The sequence below is a fragment of the Heterodontus francisci genome, chromosome 6 (genome assembly GCF_036365525.1).
Source record: "Heterodontus francisci isolate sHetFra1 chromosome 6, sHetFra1.hap1, whole genome shotgun sequence".
Classification (NCBI taxonomy): Eukaryota; Metazoa; Chordata; class Chondrichthyes; order Heterodontiformes; family Heterodontidae; genus Heterodontus; species Heterodontus francisci.
The window spans coordinates 53,891,593-53,912,250 of NC_090376.1; the positions used below are offsets into that span (position 1 = coordinate 53,891,593).

Below are 20,658 nucleotides of genomic sequence, written 5' to 3' on the forward strand. Positions count from 1 at the left end.
TCCATGTAAACTACATCAACCGCACTACCCTCATCTACACACCTGGCCACATGCTCAAAAAATTCAATCAAATTTGTTAGGCATGATCTCCCTCTGACAAAGCCATGCTGACTATTCCCAATCAAATTTTGCCTCTCCAAGTGGAGATAGATTCTCTCCTTCAGAATTTTCTCCAATAGTTTCCCGACCACTGACGTGAGACTCACTGGTCTGTAGTTCCCTGGCTTATCTCTACAACCTTTCTTAAATAGTGGGACCACATTAGCTGTTCTCCAGTCCTCTGGCACCTCCCCCGTGGCCAGAGAGGAATTAAAAATTTGGGTCAGAGCCCCTGCAATCTCCACCCTCACCTCCCATAGCATCCTGGGACACAAATCGTCCGGGCCTGCAGATTTGTCCACTTTTAAGCCTGCCAAAACCTCCAATACCTTGTCACTCTCTGACAATTTGCTCAAGAACCTCACAGTCTCTCTCTGAGTTCCATATCTACTTCCTCATTCTCTTGGGTGAAGAGAGATGTGAAGTATTCGTTCAACACCCTACCAATGTCCTCTGGCTCCACCCACAAATTTCCCCCTTGGTCCCTAATGGGTCCTACTCTTTCCCTGGTTATCCTCTTCCCATTGATATATTTATAGACTATCTTGGGATAATCTCTGCATGTATACATTCTGCCACTTCAGAGCTGCTACACAACTCCCACAACAGTCTTAAATCCTTTTCTACAGCTTAATTCTATCCATAAAATCTCCACTGCCTGCTTACCTCTTGTTATATCCTCTGATATTATGGAAGTTATTTCATTCATAATCACTAAGGCTACTCCTTGCCCTGTACCACTTTCCCTTACAAACTGGTAAACTGATGAACTGATGTATTTCATTCCCAGTCCTGATGCCTTGCAAACTTGACTCATTAATGGCTACAGTGTCATACCCTCCCAGGTGAATTTGTACCCGAAATTCATTCAATTTGTTCCTTATATTCTGTGCATTTGTGTGAAAAATTATTTAGGTCACATACCCTAAACTGTCCTTCTGCTCCAATGTTTTACTCATAGATTTATTTTACTTAAATCTTTTGGTTTTCCTTTTACCTTTAGTGCCTAAAGCACAATTTCTGCCTATAACTCTACTCTCTTCCCTTTCGTTTGTTGTGGAACAATTATTTATCCTAATTTTTTCAACTTAAGCCCTCCCTGCCCTATTTACTAGTTTAAATCCTTGTGATTGCCCTATTTATCCTTTCTACTAGGACCCTGCTCCCAGCCCGGTTCAGGTGCATCCCGTCGCAATGGTACAGTTTCTGCTTGCGTATTGGTGCCAGTATTCCATGAAATATAACTCCTCTTTCCGACACCACTTCTTCAGCCACATGTTCACTTCTCTAATCTGCTTATCCCTATGGCAATTTGCACGTGGCTCAGGTAATAATCCAGGGGTTATAACCCTTGAGGTCCTGTTCTTTAATTTAGCTTCTCGTTCCTGATACTCTCAAAACAAGACCTCTTGTCAACTCTGCCCTATGTCGTTGGTACCAACATGGATCCTCTCCCTCCCTCTCCAATTCAACAGGTCCCTCACCCTGGTAGCAAGTAAGCAAGATAACCTGTGGGACTCTCGATCCTGCTTTCAAGTCTGCTATCCATTCTCCCTAATTATTGAATCCCCTATAACTACTACATTGCACTTCCCCTCCTCCCCACTTCGGACAATCTCCTGCTCTATGGTACCTTGTTCAGCATTCTGGCTGACCTCTGGACAGTCTTTACCCTTATCCTCACAGGTAGCAAGTACAATGTACCTGTTTGAGATGATTAGTTTCTGTGGATCCTTGTTCTCTATCTCATCTGGGCTCCCTTACTCTGTACACTTTTGGTTACACGAACCCTGTTGTGATCCTGCACATCTCTACAAGGCAAGACTAAGGTCTGGCACAAAATGTCCAGATACTTCACCTCCCCCTCGCTTATGTGAAGTGTCTCCTACTCACACTCCAGCTCAATAACTCTTAGCTGGAGAGATTCACGATGGAGACATCTACTGCAGATGTGTTCACTCGGGATAGTCTTGCTGTCCATAAACTTACACATACTGCAGTGCAGACACACAACCTCCTCAGCCATGCTTTCGTCTAGATTGTTTATATTAGATATATCATTAAAATTTGTTTTACATTTTTTTCTTTTGCCAGACACGAACTTTTACACTCTGTTTGCGATGCACTCCATTTACAACCACCCCCTGTGATAAGACTGTGAAGGTTATAGAAAAACTTAATCCAGAAAATAACTTGAAATTAAACTGGCAGGTGGCATAGATTCAAATTAGGAAAAGGTGCCTTTAGGACAGATTGTATTCATGAGAATGGGCTGGACTTTACTATGAGCAGTGAACAAATAAGCTTTTGCAGAGCAAGTTGCTTTCAGTGGGACATCTGAATGGCGTGACACCTTTTACAGGGCATCTTGTATGAAGCGGACAAGCAACTGTGTAACGATTGAAGAATTGTTAATGAGCAGTGCAGAGTTTTAACCCAGGCAGTATTAATTAGAATAATGAATTCAATGTCAAACCAGGCACAAAAAGTGAAATACAAAGAGCAGGAAGGAAAGAATGGATTAAGTTAGAGAGAGAGCGAGAGCAAGCACGAGAGAGATAAAAGACAGAAATGGAAAGTAAAAAAAAGTTAATTTTTTTCAAATAAATCTCCAATAATTAAAAGCTGAAGGAATGAGACTACACACTTGTAAAAGTTCATTTCCAACACCAGTGAGGTTCTTTGCAAGTAATTAAGACTGACCATGCTATTAAAAGGGTCCTTTAGACTGCAATAAAAAAAGCTCCAACTTTCTGTGACGAATTTAGTCTGCATTTACAACATCAGTCCAGGGGAACATCACACCATTCAATATATTCGAATGGAGACTGTCATGAGGGATGCCGCTTTTGTGTATCTCATACAGCAACTTCTAGATTGTTGTATTTAACCACGCACTCACTGGAAGTTGCTGTCCATCTTGCGGTTAATTATCAGTGAGTGATGTTAGCCTCACCGTTATTTTCACAGCAAATTCTGGCTCGCTATGCAAGAATAAATTTTTTGAAAGAGTAGTGGAGGCAAAACCTCTGGGATCATTTAAGAAACAACTGGATGTTACGTGGGATGACTTTAGAATCTCTGGATGGATAAAACTAGGTAGGTCAAATCGTCTTCTTCAACTGTAATTATGTTGTAAAAAACATTGATCAATTGAGAGTTCAAAGAAGAGTAACTAGGAGAGACTCACACTCTGAGTTTGCTTTCAGAGAAAAGACCAAGGGACTTTCAAATGATGACAGGAAGATGAATAATGTGGATGTGAGGTTACTTGATTTGAAATTTCATTGCCAAAGAAAGGATAAAAATTAGCAAGTCTCAGGCAGCACTTGAGATTACAATGGTTTCTCCCTTTTAAGGGCAGCGGATATATAGAACAGACTCCCAGTTAAAGCAGTTGATGTTGGTGTTGATTACCCTGAATCTGCATTTGGGAATGAAATTGCAAATTATAAGGATAGCTATAGACAGAGATGATTCAATATTCTATGGAACAAGACTGTTCAGGAGGTGCTGGGATGGTTTATGAATAATCACTGTGGAATGCAAGTTGTCAGAGCTGAAAAGGATTTGAAAAAAATTCTTAGCAAACAAACCACTCCAATATTACATTAAATACAACTTTACCTTTTATTGGTGTTCAATAACTGATTTTTCACATGCAGAAATTCATCACTATTTAGATCAACATATTCAATCTGACATCTCAGAGCATGACATTTAGTAAGTGATGAAGGTACAGGGGTCCATGAAGTAGCCTCACTTGCATTAAGGACATCCCTTATCAGCTGAAACACAAAAAAAAACACTCAGTATCCCCCATCTTCTAGACTTTTTAAATTGTATTATATCTACATATTTTTCCCTTGATCTTTTTTACATATATATTAACAGTAAGCACATAAATCTTATACTTTGATTCCTTTTGGCCTGTCCCACATGATTAGGCAGAGTGAATTCTTTACCTTGGTTTTTGTACAGGCAAAAGCACTAGTGGAGGATAGCCCTTACACACAAAAAGCAGGCAGAACAAATCAATGGCTAACCCACTAAAACTGCAGTTTTGTAAGTTATTTGACTTCAAAATAGCACTGTGGATATAAATGCTTAGTAAGTTTATCTGAAGTTCCTTTCCCTGCTGTTTTAGCAGGGATGTTCAGCATTTTAATTTAAATGAGTTAAGTATTCATACACTAAGACCCCATAATGTAATTTCAATTACTTTTTTTGTCTCATTCCAGGGGTTCTCCCCAAACCTCTTATTTCCTAGATAAGAGCAGACAACCTGTGGCCTTTGAAGATGTGATTTGAACTGCTTTATGCAGCATCTTTTGACTTTTCCTTGTTCCCTGTGTTCAATACCCAGGTACTTTTCCTGACAGTAACACAAATTGGTAATTCACTAAGGGGAATTCACAGGTGCCATCCTGACTCTGCTATTCCATTACGCTACTCCATGCTTATTGTTTCCATGTGAGTGTCGCCATAAAAAAAAGTGATATTTCTGGTATCCTTGATGTAGTAGCAAAACATTTAAACACTGGACCAACCTTACTTGTTAATGGCTTATTTCATTAACTGCTAACTCCTGAACAAGTCGTTCATAAGTAGGAATGACCTATCTACATCAGCACGGCAGCAACTTCACTGGGCAAATGTACACAAAGTTGTTATTACCTGACAGAGATCTTGTTTCTCAGATATCTTTCTCTTGTTAACTCTAAAGTCAGTCTCAGGTTTGATTAACAAAATGGAATAGAATTGAGACATCAAATCTCTCAAAGTTTCTTCCTCACTTTTATCATCAATAGCTTTTTTCATCTGCAGGAGGAGCCCTTCTGCTCTGGTTACCTAAAAGTGTCAAACAAAAGTAATGAACAGATTTAACCGGCTGTGTAAAATGTTAAGTGAAATGTAATACACACTTTTGTCATTGAACTTTAGACATGGGGTTTGTAATGGCATCATCACTTCATTTTCTTCAATTTTTCCCTCTGAGTCACACATTTAACTTTCTTAGTGCCAGTTTAGTTCAGTTAATGACATTTTCATCTCTGGACCAGAAGGTTGTGTTTTCAAGTCTCACTGAAAGATCTGAATACCTAATATACCCTCATACTTAAATGCATTACTGAGGAAGTGTTGGAAAAACACTGAACCAAGACCCCATCTGTGTGTTCTATTAGATCAGATCGATGTAAAAGATCACACAACACAATTTGAAAACCATAGAGTCCTTCTGGTGCCCTGGCCAACAACCTTCTGATGGAATGTATATTCAGCATGCCTACCAAAGGCCAGGGGTCATATGATGGCATGTGATTATTTCAGTAAGGCTGAATATACCAGGAAGGGTTCTCTGTTCAATCTCTGGACCGCACTACATTTACCTAAATATTGTGCATTGAAAAGACAAAGTTCATAGAGGAAAATGAGGTCTGTTTACAGGAGTACTAAACCCAAGTATATCCAGTGTAAAAAACCCCAAAAGACAAGACCAACTATTATGCCTCACTGCTGCCCTATGATTAGCTCTTGCTTGTATAGCTCAAGAATCATACCATGCAGTGCACTTCTGATATATATTCTAATGGCTCTAGAAAAGTTAAACAAAACGATCTCTTACATCATTGAGAGTGATGGAGGTTGGACTGATCAACTGATCTTCTAAATGGCCTTGAGCTTCTGCCCAAACCATTTCTACGAAAACTCCAACTTCATTTGAAATTCTGCTGGTATTCAGAGCTTCCTCGATTATAAGCTGTTGTCAGGAAAACACAAAATGAATGAGAAGAGTCACCCCTGAGGGAGTAAAAATCCAAGCAGATAGCTCACACGTTGTCTATTTAGAAAATACAATAAACAATAGCACAGATTCCAAAAGGGAATTTCATGTTTGACCAACCTTATTGAATTCTTTGAAGATGTAATAGAAAGAGTAGACAAAATTAACATAGTAGATGTAATATACCTGGAATTTCAAAAGGCCTTCAATAAGGTACCATAGTTGGTTCCTAAGGTCCTAGCACCTGGTCAGGGGCCAAGTCGCAGACTGACTGGCAAACTGACTTCAAAACAGAAAGCAGAGGTTAAAGAAAGTTATTCAGACTGACGGTAGGTGGGAGGTGGTATTTCACAGGGATTGGTGAAGGACCACTGTTATTCACCATTTACATAAACAATTTGGACTCGGGAGTTGCAAGTATATCATCAAAATTTGCGCACGACATCAAATTGTGGCGGGGGAGAGCGTGGGGGGCAGGGGTATAGTTAATACTGAGAAGAACTGTGACAAAATACAAGAAGACATGAATAAACTTGAAGAATGGGTGCATAATTGACAAACAAATGTCTATATAGATAAATGTGAGAGGGTGCATTTTGGTAGGAAGATTAATGAGATCATGTAATTTTCGAAAAATAACAGCATAAATGGGGGAATGAAGCAAAGGGGCCTGAGGTACACAAAGCAGGGACTCAGATTAATCAGGCTGAAAAAAAAAGAACTTGCAGTTCAGATGAAAAGCATAGATGCATTTCAGGGAAAGCTAGATAAACCTATGGGGGAGAAAGGATCAGAATGTTATACTACAAACGACATAGGTTAAAAAAAAGGATGAGGTCCTAAAAGCAGAATAAAGGGAGCTAGGAAATTGACAAGCAGGACCTCAAAAGGTAGTGATCTCAGGATTACTACCAGTGCCATAGCAGGATATGTCGGATGAATACGTGGCCGAAGAGATGGTGTGAGGGAGAAGGTTTTAGATTCCTGGGACATTGGGACTGGTTCTGGGGGAGGTGGGACCAGTACAAACTAGACGGGTTACACCTGGGCAGGACCGGGACTGATGTCCTAGGGGGAGTATTTACTAGAGCAGTTGTGGAGGGTTTAAACTAAAATGGAAGGGGGATGGGAACCTTTGCAAGGAATCAGAGGAGGGGGGATCAAAGACAAGAACAAAAGACAGTAAGGGGAATAAGAAAAGTGATGGGCAGAGAAATCAAGGGCCAGAATCAAAGAGGGCCACAGTGAAAAATAGTGGGAAGGGCACAAGTAATGTTAAAAAGACAAGCCATAAGGCTTTGTGCCTTAACGCAGGGAGCATTGGCAATAAATTGGATGAATTAATCGTGCAAATAGATGTAAACGGGTATGATATAGTCGGGATTATGGAGACATGGCTGCAAGGTGACCAGGGCTGGGAAATGAACATCCAGGGGTATTCAGTATTTAGGAAGGACAGACAAAAAACAAAAAGCAGTGGAGTTGCTGGTTGAAAAGGAAATTAATGCAATAGTGAGGAAAGATATTATACAATGTCGAATCTGTATGCGTGGAGCTGAGAAACACTAAGTCGCACAAAACGTTAGTGGGGGTTGTACATAGACCCCCAAACTGTAGTGATGTTGGGAATGGCATTAAACAAGAAATTAGAGACACATGCGATAAAGGAACATCTGTAATTATGGGTGAATTTAATCTGCATATAGATTGGACAAATCAAATTAGTCACAATACCGTAGAAGAGGAATTCTTGGAGTGCATATAGGATGGTTTTTTGGACCAATATGTTGAGGAACCAACTAGAGAACAGGCCATCCTAGACTGAGTATTGTGTAATGAGAGAGGAATAATTGACAATGTAGTGGTGTGAGACCCATTGGGGATGAGCGACCATAATATGATAGAATTCTTTATCAAGATCGAGAGTGACGTCGTTGATTCTGAGACTAGGGTCCGGAATCTTAGTAAAGGAAACTACGAAGTTATGAGGCACGAGTTGGCTATGAGGGATTGGGAAACGTTACTTAAAGGGATGATGGCAAACATTTAAAGAGCGCATGGATGAACTGCAACAATTGTTTATCCCTGTCTAGCGCAAAAGTAAAACGGGAAAGGTAGCCAAACCATGGCTTACAAGGGAAATTAGAGATAGCATTAGATCCAAGGAAGAGGCATATAAATCTGCCAGAAAAAAACAACAGACCTGAGGATTGGGAGCAGTTTAGAATTCAGCAAAGGAGGACCAAGGGATTGATTAAGAAGGGGAAAATAGAGTACGAGAGCAAGCTTGCGGGGAACATGAAAACTGACTGTAAAAGTTTCTATAGGTATGGGAAGAGAAAAAGATTGGTGAAGACAAATGTAGGTCCCTTGCAGTCAGAAACAGGGGAATTTATTATGGGGAATAAAGAAATGGCTGACCAACTAAATGCATACTTTGGTTCTGTCTTCACAAATGAGGACTTAAATATCATACTAGAAATGTTAAGAAACACAGGGTTTAGTGAGCGAGAGGAACTGAAGGAAATCAGTATTAGTTGAGAAATGGTGTTGGGAAATTGATGGGATTGAAGACCGATAGATCCCCAGGGCCTGATGGTATGCATCCCAGAGTACGTCAGGAAGTGGCCCGAGAAATAGTGGATGAATTGGTGGTCATCTTCCAAGATTCTATAGACTTTGGAACAGTTCCTACAGATTGGAGGGTAGCTAATGTAACCCCACTAATTAAAAAGGGAGGTAGAGAGAAAGCAGGGAATTATAGACTAGTCAGCCTGACGTTGGTAGTGGGGAATATTCTAGAGTCCATTATCAAAGATTTTATAGCAGAGCACTTAGAGAACAGTGGTAGAATCGGGAAGAATCAGCATGGATTTACGAAAGGGAAATCATGCTTGACAAATCTATTAGAATTCTTCGAGGATGTAACTAGTAGAGTTGATGAGGGGGGTCAGTGGATGTGGTTTATTTGGACTTTGAGAAGTCTTTCCACAGAGTCCCACATAAGAGATTAGCGTGTAAAATTAAAGCGTATGAGATTGGGGGCAGTGTGTGATGGATAGAAAATTGGTTGGCAGACAGGAAACAAAGAGTAGGAATAAGTGGGTCTTTTTCCGAATGGCAGGCAGCGACTAGTGGAGTACCGCAGGGATCGGTGCTAGGACCTCAGCTATTCACAATATTTATTAATAATTTATATGAGGGAGCTAAATGTAATATCTCCAAATTTGCAGATGACAGAAAACTGGGTGGGAGGGCGAGTTGTGAGGAGGATGCAGAGAGGCTTCAGGGTGATTTGGACAAGTTGAGTGTGTGGGCTAATGCATGGCAGATGCAGTATAATGTGGATAAATGTGAGGTTATCCACTTTGGTAGCAAAAACAGGAAAGCAGATTATCTGAATGGCTATAAACAGAGAGGGGAATACGCAGCGAGACCTGGGTGTTCTCGTACACCAGTCACTGAAGGTAAGCGTGCAGGTCCACAGGCAGTAAAAAAGGCAAATGGTATGTTGGCCTTCATAGTAAGAGGATTAGAGTACAAGAGCAGGGATGTCTTGCTGCAATTATACTGGGTCTTGAAGGCTACACCTGGAATATTGTGTGCAGTTTTGGTCTCCTTATCTGAGGAAGGATGTTCTTGCTATAGAGGGAGTGCAGCGAAGGTTTATCATACTGATTCCTGGGATGGCGGGAATGACATATGAGGAGAGATTGAGTCGGTTAGGATTATATTCGCTGGAGTTCAGAAGAGTGAGGGGGGATCTCATGGAAACCTATAAAATTCTAACAGGACTCGACAGGGTAGATGCAGGAAGGATGTTCCCGATGGTGGGGGAGTCCAGAACCAGGGGTCATAGTCTAAGGATATGTGGTAAATCTTTCAGGACTGAGATGAGGAGAAATTTCTTCACCCAGAGAGTAGTGAACCTGTGGAATTCGCTACCACAGAAATCAGTTGAGGCCAAAACATTGTATGTTTTCAAGAAGGAGTTAGATATAGCTCTTGGGTCTAAATGGATCAAAGGGTATGGGGAGAAAGCGGGAACAGGTTACTGAGCTGGATGATCAGCCATCATCATAATGAATGGCAGAGCAGACTCGAATGGCCAAATGGCCTACTCCTGCTCCTATTTTCTATGTTTCCATGCAGGCTGATGGGGTTAGGTGTAAGGAGCAAAAGGAGGCTCATGTGGAGCATAAACACCAGTATAAAACTGTTGGGCCAAATGGCTTGCTTCTGTTCTGTGTATTTTATGTATTTGTCACTAATGTATCTCTTGAAACTGCACAATGCATTTGAAACTTTCTGCTGGCCTTGATATGTTGCAGTACTCAGCCTGTAATGATTGTTGCTTGTTTTGTATGCCTTTACCAACTGAAGAAAACAAAGCCTTTCCAAGAGTCATACTGAGATCCTATCAACATGTATTGTTGGAGCAGCTGAGGAGGGAAGGAAACCCAAAATAACAAGTCTACAGACTAAAACATGATCTCATACCAGGTTAGTTTAATTTGTTTTTCAATTACCTCTTCTGTTTCTGAACACGTGACTTATACTGAGCTATGATTCTGTGGGGTTTGGAAGGGGACAACCATTCTCAGGTACATCTCTCAAGTGTCTGTTTTTTAAAATGTGGTTGCAGAGCAAGTAATGGCTGGTGGTTTCAACATGGGTATATTCCAGCATAGAAGTAGGTCAATCTGTGCCAGCTTTCTGAAAGAACAAATCACTTCAGTTGATTCCTTTGGCCTTTCCCCATTTAAAAAAAATATTTATCTACTTTTATGTTATTATGGTTTTGCTTCTACCAATTTCTGATTAGGCATTCCATGTCTGAACAACTCTCTACATAAAAGAATTTCTCCTAACCCCTTTGTTCTTTTAGTTATGAATTTAAACTTATGCCAATAAGTGGGAATAGTTTCTCTCTACAGACTTCATTAAAATCCTTCCAAAGCCTCATTTAAACTTCGCTGTTCTAGTGAAAAAAAAAAATCAGTGTCTCTAATGTCACCTCATTATGAAAGCCTCTCATTCACAATACCATTTTACTGAACCTCTTCACTTTATCCATTGCTTTGACATTCTACCTAATGTCTTCTTCTTCTTTGGCCTCCTTGTCTCAAGAGACAATGGGTATGCGCCTAGAGGTGGTCAGTGGTTTGTGGAGCAGCACCTGGAGTGGATAGAAAGGCCACTTCTAGAGTGACAAACTCTTCCACAGGCGCTGCAGATAAAATTGGTTGCCGGGGCTGTTACACAGTTGGCTCTCTCCTTGCACTTCTGTCTTTTTTCCTGCCAACTGCTAAGTCTCTTCGACTTGCCACTCTTTAGCCCGCCTTTATGGCTGCCCGCCAGCTCTGGCGATCACTGGCAACTGATTCCCACGACTTGTGGTCAATGTCACAGGACTTCACATCGCGTTTGCAGACGTCTTTAAAGCCGAGACAAGGACGGCCAGTGGGTCTGATACCAGTGACGAGCACGCTGTACAATAGGTCCTTGGGGATCCTGCCATCTTCCACATGGCTAAGCCGCTGGCTCAGTAGGGTGTATATGCTGGGGATGTTGGCCGCCGCGAGGTCTTCTGTGTTAGAGATACAGTCTTGCCACTTGATGCTAAGGATTCTCCGGAGGCAGCGAAGATGGAATGAGTTGAGACATTGCTCTTGGCTGATATATGTTGTCCAGGCCTCCCTGCCATAGAGCAAGGTACTGAGGATACAGGCTTGATACACTCGGACTTTTGTGTTCCGTGTCAGTGTGCCATTTTCCCCACACCTTCTTGGCCAGTCTGGACATAGCAGTGGATGCCTTTCCCATGCGCTTGTTGATTTCTGCATCAAGAGACAGGTTACTGGTGATAGTTGAGCCTAGGTAGGTGAACTCTTGAACCACTTCCAGAGCGTGGTCGCCGATATTGATGGATGGAGCATTTCTGACGCCCTGTCCCATGATGTTTGTTTTCTTGAGGCTGATGGTTAGGTCAAATTCGTTGCAGGCAGCTGCAATCCTGTCGATGAGTCTCTGCAGACACTCTTCAGTGTGAGATGTTAATGCAGCATCGTCAGCAAAGAGGAGTTCCCTGATGAGGACCTTCCGTACTTTGGTCTTTGCTCTAAGACAGGCAAGGTTGAACAACCTGCCCCCTGACCTTGTGTGGAGGAAAATTCCTTCTTCTGAAGATTTGAACGCATGAGAGAGCAGCAGTGAGAAGATCCCAAACAGTGTAGGTTTGGCAAACATGAGAAGCAGAATGCAGACTGGTTTCAATCTCACTTTGAAGAGCTGGAACCTGTCATAGCCGCTAAGCGCACTGCACTTTTGAACTACAAGAAAGCCCCCAGCGAGCTAACATCCGTAGCACTTAAAGTAGCCAGAAGTGCTGCACAAAAGAACAGCCAGGCGCTGTGCTAATGATTACTGGCAACACCTATGCAGTTGTTTTCAGCTGGCCTCTGATACCAGAAACATCAGAGGAATGTATGATGGCATTGAGAGTTTTTAGGCCAACCATCAAGATGATCACCCCCTCAAGTCTAAATCAGGGGACACGATCACTGACCAACGCAAGCAAATGTACAGCTGGGTGGAGCACCAACTAGAACTGTACTCCAGGGGAAATTTTGTCACTGATACCGCCCTCAATGCAGCCCAGTCTCTGCCAGTCATGGATGGGCTGGATGAACAGCCAACAAAATCGGAACTCAGTGATGCCACTGATTCTCTAGCCAGTGGAAAAGCCCCTGGAAAGGACAGCATTACCCCTGAAATAATCAAGAGTGCCAAGCCTGCTATACTCTCAGCACTCCATGAACTACTTCGCCTGTGCTGGGATGAGGGAGCAGTACCACAGGACATGCATGATGTCAATATCATCACCCTCTATAAGAACAAGGGTGACCGCAGTGACTGCAACAACTACCGTGGAATCTCCCTGCTCAGCATAGTGGGGAAAGTCTTCGCTAGAGTTGTTTTAAACAGACTCCAGAAGCTGGCTGAGCGTGTTTACCCTGAGGCACAGTGCAGCTTTCGAGCAGAGAGATCCACCATTGACATGTTGTTCTCCCTTTGCCAACTACAGGAGAAATGCTGCGAACAACAGATGCCCCTCTACGTTGCTTTCATTGATCTCACCAAAGCGTTTGACCTCGTCAGCAGACGTGGTCTCTTTGGACTACTAGCAAAGATCAGATGTCCGCCAAAGCTACTAAGTATCATCACCTCATTCCATGATAATATGAAAGGCACAATTCAGCATAGCGGTGCCTCATCAGACCCCTTTCCTATCCTGAGTGGCGTGAAACAGGGCTGTATTCTTGCACCTGCACGGTTTGTGATCTTCCTAATGTACAGCAGCCAAAATTGTGTGCAATATTCTAAGTACAGCTTAATAAGCGGTTTTGTTGGTTTAGCAAAACTTTTTTTCCTTTTGTACTCTATGCCCCTACTTATAAAATCTAGGACCACAGTTTTGTTTTAAAAAGCAGTTTTATCAACTTGCTCTCCCAATGAGACCAACGGTAATAACATAGGCAGTGCTCGAGTTGAGATCAACTAACTCAAGACATAGAATCAAAAATTGGACATTCCTGCTTTGTATGGCTCAGTAATAAATTGGACAGCATATTTACTCATGAATGGGTGTATTTTTTAAGATAGCATAATAATTATTGAACAGTGCATATTCAACTGTTAATATTTAACATTTTTTACTCAATTCCATTACTTGGTCAGATTAAAAAATAGAAATGAATAGTCCAGAGAGGGAAGATGGGGAAGTGCTGTAAGTTAAATCCTTCAAGACATGGTATTCTTGATACTGGGAGCCTATTCAAATTTTTAAATATAACTGACAAAGGTTGGTGGTGAATGTCCTTGGGGCTTGCTATTATATTGGCAAAAAGTGCATTAATGCACACTGAAGTTAAGGTGCAAGAAGCCCCAAGGAAATTCACCTCCATTATTCACATGCCACTGTTTCAATCTATTTTTGGGACATGAAAAGTCTTGAATCTGTTGTAACTAAACTGCCAGTCTAATGCATCATGCTTACAGAATTTAACTACATTAAATGTTGAAATCTGACTTCTTCTGCAGAGATCGGGATTATTGCAACAATAACTTAATTTTGGAATTCCATAAGCATGCAAGAGTGCATGAACGAGAAAAGGCTATTCACCTCATCAAACCAGCCCCTTGCAGACGCCATTCATATACCAACGAGAAACACCATATAAATCATCCCTAGTTCCAAAGATTGTCAGACAAAATTTGAGAAAATTTATCCCCTCCCACACCTTTTACTTAACCTGATCTGCTATCCTTCAGACATCAACCTCTTCCTCCAGCATAACAGGTTCCAATGCTTACCATGAGGTATGTGGTCATTTCAGTATATATCTATATATATATGTAAACACTAATCATAATTCCAATCAAATAGTTGTCCAAACTTTTATTTAAATCATCTCAGCTTCAACTGCTTTTGCGTGGAATTTGTTCCACATATCCACTATTCTTTAGGAAAAAATGTTTAAACCTCTTATTTCAGTTGAGGCTTGTGCTCTCTATTTCGTTGCTCAGTTTAAGTCAATTTGTTTCTTTACATCTACATCATTAATGTTTTCAGCATTGAAAAGAACTGGATCACATTTAATTTTGGACACAAAGGGAATCAAAGGATATGGGGACTGGACAGGAATGTGGGGTTGAGGTAGATCAGCCATGAGGTTACTGAACGGCAGAGCAGGCAGCAGGTTAAGGGGCTGTATGGCTTATTCCTACTTCCTATGTTATGTTCCTCCAAATCTTTTTTGTTGCTTGAAGTCAAGTGGAGGGCTAAATTGGATAGCCAACAAAAACAGAGATCTCTGTGTGCAATTAACTCTCATCGGCCGTTTGATTTGGGAACTGTTCCTTTACATTTGAAAACTGTTTATGTCCCTCTGCTAATTAAGAAAGGTAACAAGAGGAAGACCAGGGAATTATTGACCAGTTGGCTTAACACCTGTTGTTGGGAAATTGCTAGAGTCTATAATTAAGAAGCGGGTGACTGAAAATTTTGAAAACTTTCAGCTGATCAGAAAACCAGCACAGATTTGTAAAGGGTAGATCACGCCTGATGAATCTGACTGAATTTTTTGAATAGCTGAATGTAGTAGTGGACAGGGGAATGTCTGTGGATGTTACTTCTATGGACTTCCAGAAAGCATTTGATAAGGTTCCTCATAAGAGACTGTTAGCTAATGTTGAAGCTCATGGAATTGAAAGCAAATTATTGACCAGGTTAGGAAGTTGGCTGAGCAGAGGGAGACAGTGAGCAAGGATAATGGACAGGTACTCTAATTGACTGTGTCCTGCAAAGATCTGTTTTAGGGTCTCAACCATTCACTGTATTCATTGACAACTTAGGTGATGGGATAGAAAGCCACATACCCAAATTTGCCAATGATACAAAGGTAGACGGTATTGTAAGCAGTGTAGATGGAAGCATAAAATAACTTGGAGATAGAGATATTGATAGATTAAGTGAAGGGGCAAAACTGTGGCAAATGTATTTCAATGTTGGCAAAGGGAGGTCATCCATTTTGCACCCAAAAAGGTAGAACAAGGTACTTTCTAAATGGTTAAATGCTAGAAACGGTGGAGATCCAAAGAGACTTGTGGGGGTCTAGGTATATAGATTAAAATTTCATGAACAGGTATAGAAAATAATCAAAAAGGTTAATGGAATGCTGCCCTTTTTATCTAGTGGAACAAGGGGCAGAAGTCATGTTTCAGCTACATAAATCCTTGATTAGATCATATCTGGAGTACTGTGAGCAGTTCTGAGCACCACACCTTAGGAAGAATATACTGGCCTTGGAGGAGGTGCAGCATAGATTTACTAGAAAGATACCTGGGCTCCAGGGCAAATCTGTGAGGAGAAATTACACAAAGTAGAGTTGTATTCCCTGGAATTCAGAAAGTTAAGGAGTGATTTGATTGAAATATTCAAGATATTAAGGGAACAAATAGAGGTAGATTGGGAGAAACTATTTTGGCTAGTTGGGGAGCCCAACACTAGAGGGCATAGTCTAAAAATTAGAGCCAGGCTTCTTAGGAGTGAAATTGGAAAGGTTGTGTCTCTTGACAACACAGTGGTACAGTACTGGCACATGCACAAATGCAGCCTCATTAACTGAAACGTCACTGTCTGCGACATCTCAGGCAGCTGCTAGGAATAAAAATGGCACTACTCAATTTGTCACAAAAAACAAATTAAACCCAAACCCCTCAATGGCTGTAATCATCGCCTCCATCCCACCCCCAACAGCATCCTGCTCCCTCCTGTCATCGCGCTTCTATTCGGCACTCCCTCCTGCACCGGTCTGCTCGCCACTCGCTCCCCGCCTCGCCACTGCCTCCCCTCAGCCCCTTGCTCCCGGCCTCACTGCTTCAACCCCTTGGCCGCTCGCTCCCAGCCTTGCCACTTCCCCTCTCTTGGCTGCTCGCTCCTGGCCTTGTCGCTTCCCTTCTCTCAGCCACTTGCTCCCTGTCTCGCTGCTACCGCCCCTCTTGGCCACTCGCTCCATTCGTCATCCCTTGGCTGCTCACTCCACTGTCGAAGAGCGATCGGCCCAGGTGGGGGAAGCGGCAAGGCCGCGAGATGGTCAGCAATTGGCGGAGAGTGAAGCAGCAAGGCAGGGAGTGATTGGTGGAGGGGGAAGCAGTGAGGCGGGAAGCAATTGGCAGAGGGGAAAGCGGTAAGACCTCGAGCGATTAGCAGAGGTGGAACAGGCGAGGCTGCGAGTGATTGGCAGAGAGGGAAGCAGCAAGACCTCGAGCATTGGCAGAGGGGGAAGCGTGAGGCTGCGAGTGATTGGTAGAAGGGGAAGCAACAAGGCTGCGAAGCATGGAGCAACTGGCAAAGGAAGATTCAGCGAGGCAGGGAGCAAGTGCCCGAGAGGGATTGGGGGAGCAATGAGGCTGGGAAAATACGGGCGAAGGGGGAGAAGCGACGAGGCGGGAATTGAGCAGCCGTGGGGTACTGTTATGGGGGAATGGAGGCGATGATTGCAGCCAATGAGGAGTGAAGCGACTCTTGAACGTCATAACGTCTGGCTTCATTGCGTGGTGATGTCAATGCAAACATGCGCAGATTCATAAGCTTCCGGAAAGCTGGCAAATATTTGGATGCACTGATGACGTCGGCCATCGCTCTGCGCATGCTCTGCATTGTCAGGAGACACTCCGAATTAGAAAACACTTCTACATGGCAGAGGTTTGAAACTCTCTTCTGTAAACAGCAATTGATGCAAGCTCAATTGTTAGTTTTAAAATGGAGATTGAGAGATATTTGTTAGCCAAAAGTACAAAGGGATATGGGGCAAAGGTATAAGGATATGGAGTTAGGTCGCAGATCAGCCATGATCTCAGTGAATGGCAGAACTGGCTCAAGGAGCTAAATGGCCTACTCCTGTTACTATTTTCTACATTGTACAAAAATTATTTGGATGTGGGAGCAGAAAGCAAGCTGGGAAAGTTTACTGATAGTCAATATGTGGATCAAATACAGTGGAATCTAGATAACAGGTGTGGGTTACTAATGGATAGCTCATTTAATACAAAAGGTAGCAAACAAGATCTTGGGATATATAACCTGAGGTATAGAACCCGAGTCTTCGGAAGGGAATAGCGAGCTTGTACAGAGCCATGATTCAACCTCTACATATAGTTCTGGTCACCATACTACAGAGGTGTCATCCTGGCTTTGAGACAGATGGATGGGGAGTGGGTAGGGAATATATATTATACCAGGTTTGGGCATCTGAGTCACAAAAGGGAGACCAAGGAAAACTGGAAATGTTTACATGTTAACTGGAAATGTCAATGGAGACCTTTTTGAAATGGTTTTGATTTTAAAAAGTATACCTAAACCAAGCCATAATAAATTGTTTGACATAAATACAAACTGCAAAAAGGGAGCATTAATTCACACAAAAAAGTGTGGAATAGACCGCCCAAGGAGATAGAGGAGGTGGATAATGCTAGCAAATCCAACAGGGACTTAAATTTTTCTTTGGTAAAAGCAGCAACAGAGGGGCATATTATGGCATTTTCTGAATTTTGCGATTTGCCAGATGGAATGCTACAGTCCTTTCCAGACATGTACATATCTGTGTTCCTGAAAGATTATTATTCACCGTGCAGTCCTCATACAGTATTTGTGCTTTTACAATGTATGTATGTCATAATGTTCAGGAGAAAGTCCATATTATAGGATTGTAAACACTATACTCACCTGTTGCAGCTTCTCAGAAGCTAAGTGCTGCACTGCAGATAGATGATTAATTTTCACTGTGAACTCCTGTGCTATGAGTTTCTTTATACACCAATCATAGGCTTCTTCAGCTTCCTCAGCAATCGCGGTGAAAATGAACTGTTTATTCTGCTGCTGACTCTAGTGTACATAAATGAGTATTTTTTATTTCATAAAACAAATGCAATTCCCCACATGTATTTTAACCAGATTTAATTACTTCATCATAAAATAAAAGCAAAAAATACTGCGGATGCTGGAAATCTGAAATAAAAAGAAGAAATGCTGGAACCACTCAGCAGGTCTGGCAGCATCTGTGGAAAGAGAAGCAGAGTTAACGTTTCGGGTCAGTGACCCTTCATCGATTCCGATGAAGGGTCACTGACCCGAAACGTTAACTCTGCTTCTCTTTCCACAGATGCTGCCAGACCTGCTGAGTGGTTCCAGCATTTCTTCTTTTTATTTTTAATTACTTCATCTGTGGGTTAGATCACAGATTAGACATATAGTAGTAAACGACAAGCAAAGACATTTCATGAAGTAAATAGTATTATGGTATAGATGGCAAAATACCGAATAGGTATCATTTGAATTAGGTGAAGAAGTTGTACAAAATTAGTTTTAAAAGAATGATTTGAAAAGAAAAAAAAAAACAACATCAGTGCAGTTCATATAACACATAGACTGTGATACCCATTTTCTATGAAAGTCTCATGCTTTTTGAGTTTTGCTCAGGATAGATTTAAACTGTTTGTGCTTATTATTCAAAAGGCTTCATTAATTCTTTCCCCTCCACTTTCCTTCAGACTTCCCCCTGCAGGCACTGCTTACATCCACATAACCCTCTTATGAAAAGAGGGTTAGAGTGTAGATAACTAGCTACTTCACAACAACCCATTATGGGATTCAGGATACATAATTTAAGGGAGGATTATTTTTCTGATATCAGGTTTATTTTATTACCTCTCTATGATGCATGTTTTTCTGCTTTGAAGGTGCGATGTAAATGCAGGTTCCTGATGATTAACTAAAAAGTGAACGTAATGCCCAGTGTGCAATATTTACAACATAAAATAATGATTATTTCAGTATGATTTTAAAAAACTTCAGCAGTGCATCTCTTAATCATTAAGGGAAATCTTCAGTACTGAAAATAACTACGAAGAAATGTTTTTGTTTTCAGGTTTCACTCACACCATAAGCTGCTCTGGTGTTGGGTTGGGGCCGACCATGACTCATGGCCCTCCTGCCTTGGGCGCTATGGCGTTGGAAGGATGAATGAGAACGGGCAGAGACTGCTTGAGTTGTGTACCTATCATAACCTCTGCATCACCAACTCGTTCTTTCACACTAAACCCTGTCACCAGGTTTCATGGAGGCACCCAAGATCACGTCGTTGGCACCAGCTAGACCTCATTGTCACAAGGCGAGCCGCCTTAAACAGTGTTCAAATCACACGCAGCTTCCACAGTGCGGACTGCGACACCGACCACTCCCTGGTGTGCAGCAAGGTTAGACTCAGACCAAAGAAGTTGCATCATTCCAAGCAGAAGGGCCACCCGCGCATCAACACGAGCAGAATTTCTCACCCACAGCTGTTACAAAAATTTCTAAATTCACTTGTAACAGCCCTTCAAAACACTCCCACAGGGGATGCTGAGACCAAGTGGGCCCACATCAGAGACGCCATCTATGAGTCAGCTTTGACCACCTACGGCAAAAGTGCGAAGAGAAATGCAGACTGGTTTCAATCTCATAATGAAGAGCTGGAACCTGTCATAGCCGCTAAGCGCATTGCACTTTTGAACTACAAGAAAGCCCCCAGCGATTTAACATCCGCAGCACTTAAAGCAGCCAGAAGTACTGCACAAAGAACAGCTAGGCGTTGCGCAAACGACTACTGGCAACACCTATGCAGTCATATTCAGCTGGCCTCAGACACCGGAAACATCAGAGGAATGTATGATGGCATGAAGAGAGCTCTTGGGCCAACCATCAAGAAGATCACCCCCCTCAAATCTAAATCGGGGGACATAATCACTGACCAACGCAAACAAATGAACCGCTGGGTTGAGCACTACCTAGAACTGTACTCCAGGGAGAATGCTGTCACTGAGACTGCCCTCAATGCAGCCCAGCCTCTACCAGTCATGGATGAGCTGGACATACAGCCAACCAAATCGGAACTCAGTGACGCCATTGATTCCCTAGCCAGCGGAAAAGCCCCTGGGAAGGACAGCATTACCCCTGAAATAATCAAGAGTGCCAAGCCTGCTATACTCTCAGCACTACATGAACTGCTATGCCTGTGCTGGGACGAGGGAGCAGTACCCCAGGACATGCGCGATGCCAACATCATCACCCTCTATAAAAACAAAGGTGACCGCGGTGACTGCAACAACTACTGTGGAATCTCCCTGCTCAGCATAGTGGGGAAAGTCTTTGCTCGAGTCGCTCTGAACAGGCT

General features: G+C 42.2%; 1 protein-coding gene across 6 annotated transcripts in view; it reads right to left on the reverse strand.

Annotated features, from left to right (window-relative positions):
- The window catches only part of parp4 (poly (ADP-ribose) polymerase family, member 4), a 245,720-nt gene that overhangs the window by 175,548 nt on the left and 49,514 nt on the right, over nt 1-20,658 (reverse strand). For all 6 annotated transcript variants that reach the window (XM_068033698.1, XM_068033696.1, XM_068033697.1 and 3 more), the window contains 4 exons: nt 18,174-18,332; nt 5,726-5,860; nt 4,777-4,950; nt 3,727-3,887 (listed from right to left, as the gene is read on the reverse strand). In XM_068033698.1, coding sequence (XP_067889799.1) covers nt 3,727-3,887; nt 4,777-4,950; nt 5,726-5,860; nt 18,174-18,332 — 629 coding nt within the window. The remainder of the gene's footprint in view (nt 1-3,726; nt 3,888-4,776; nt 4,951-5,725; nt 5,861-18,173; nt 18,333-20,658) is intronic.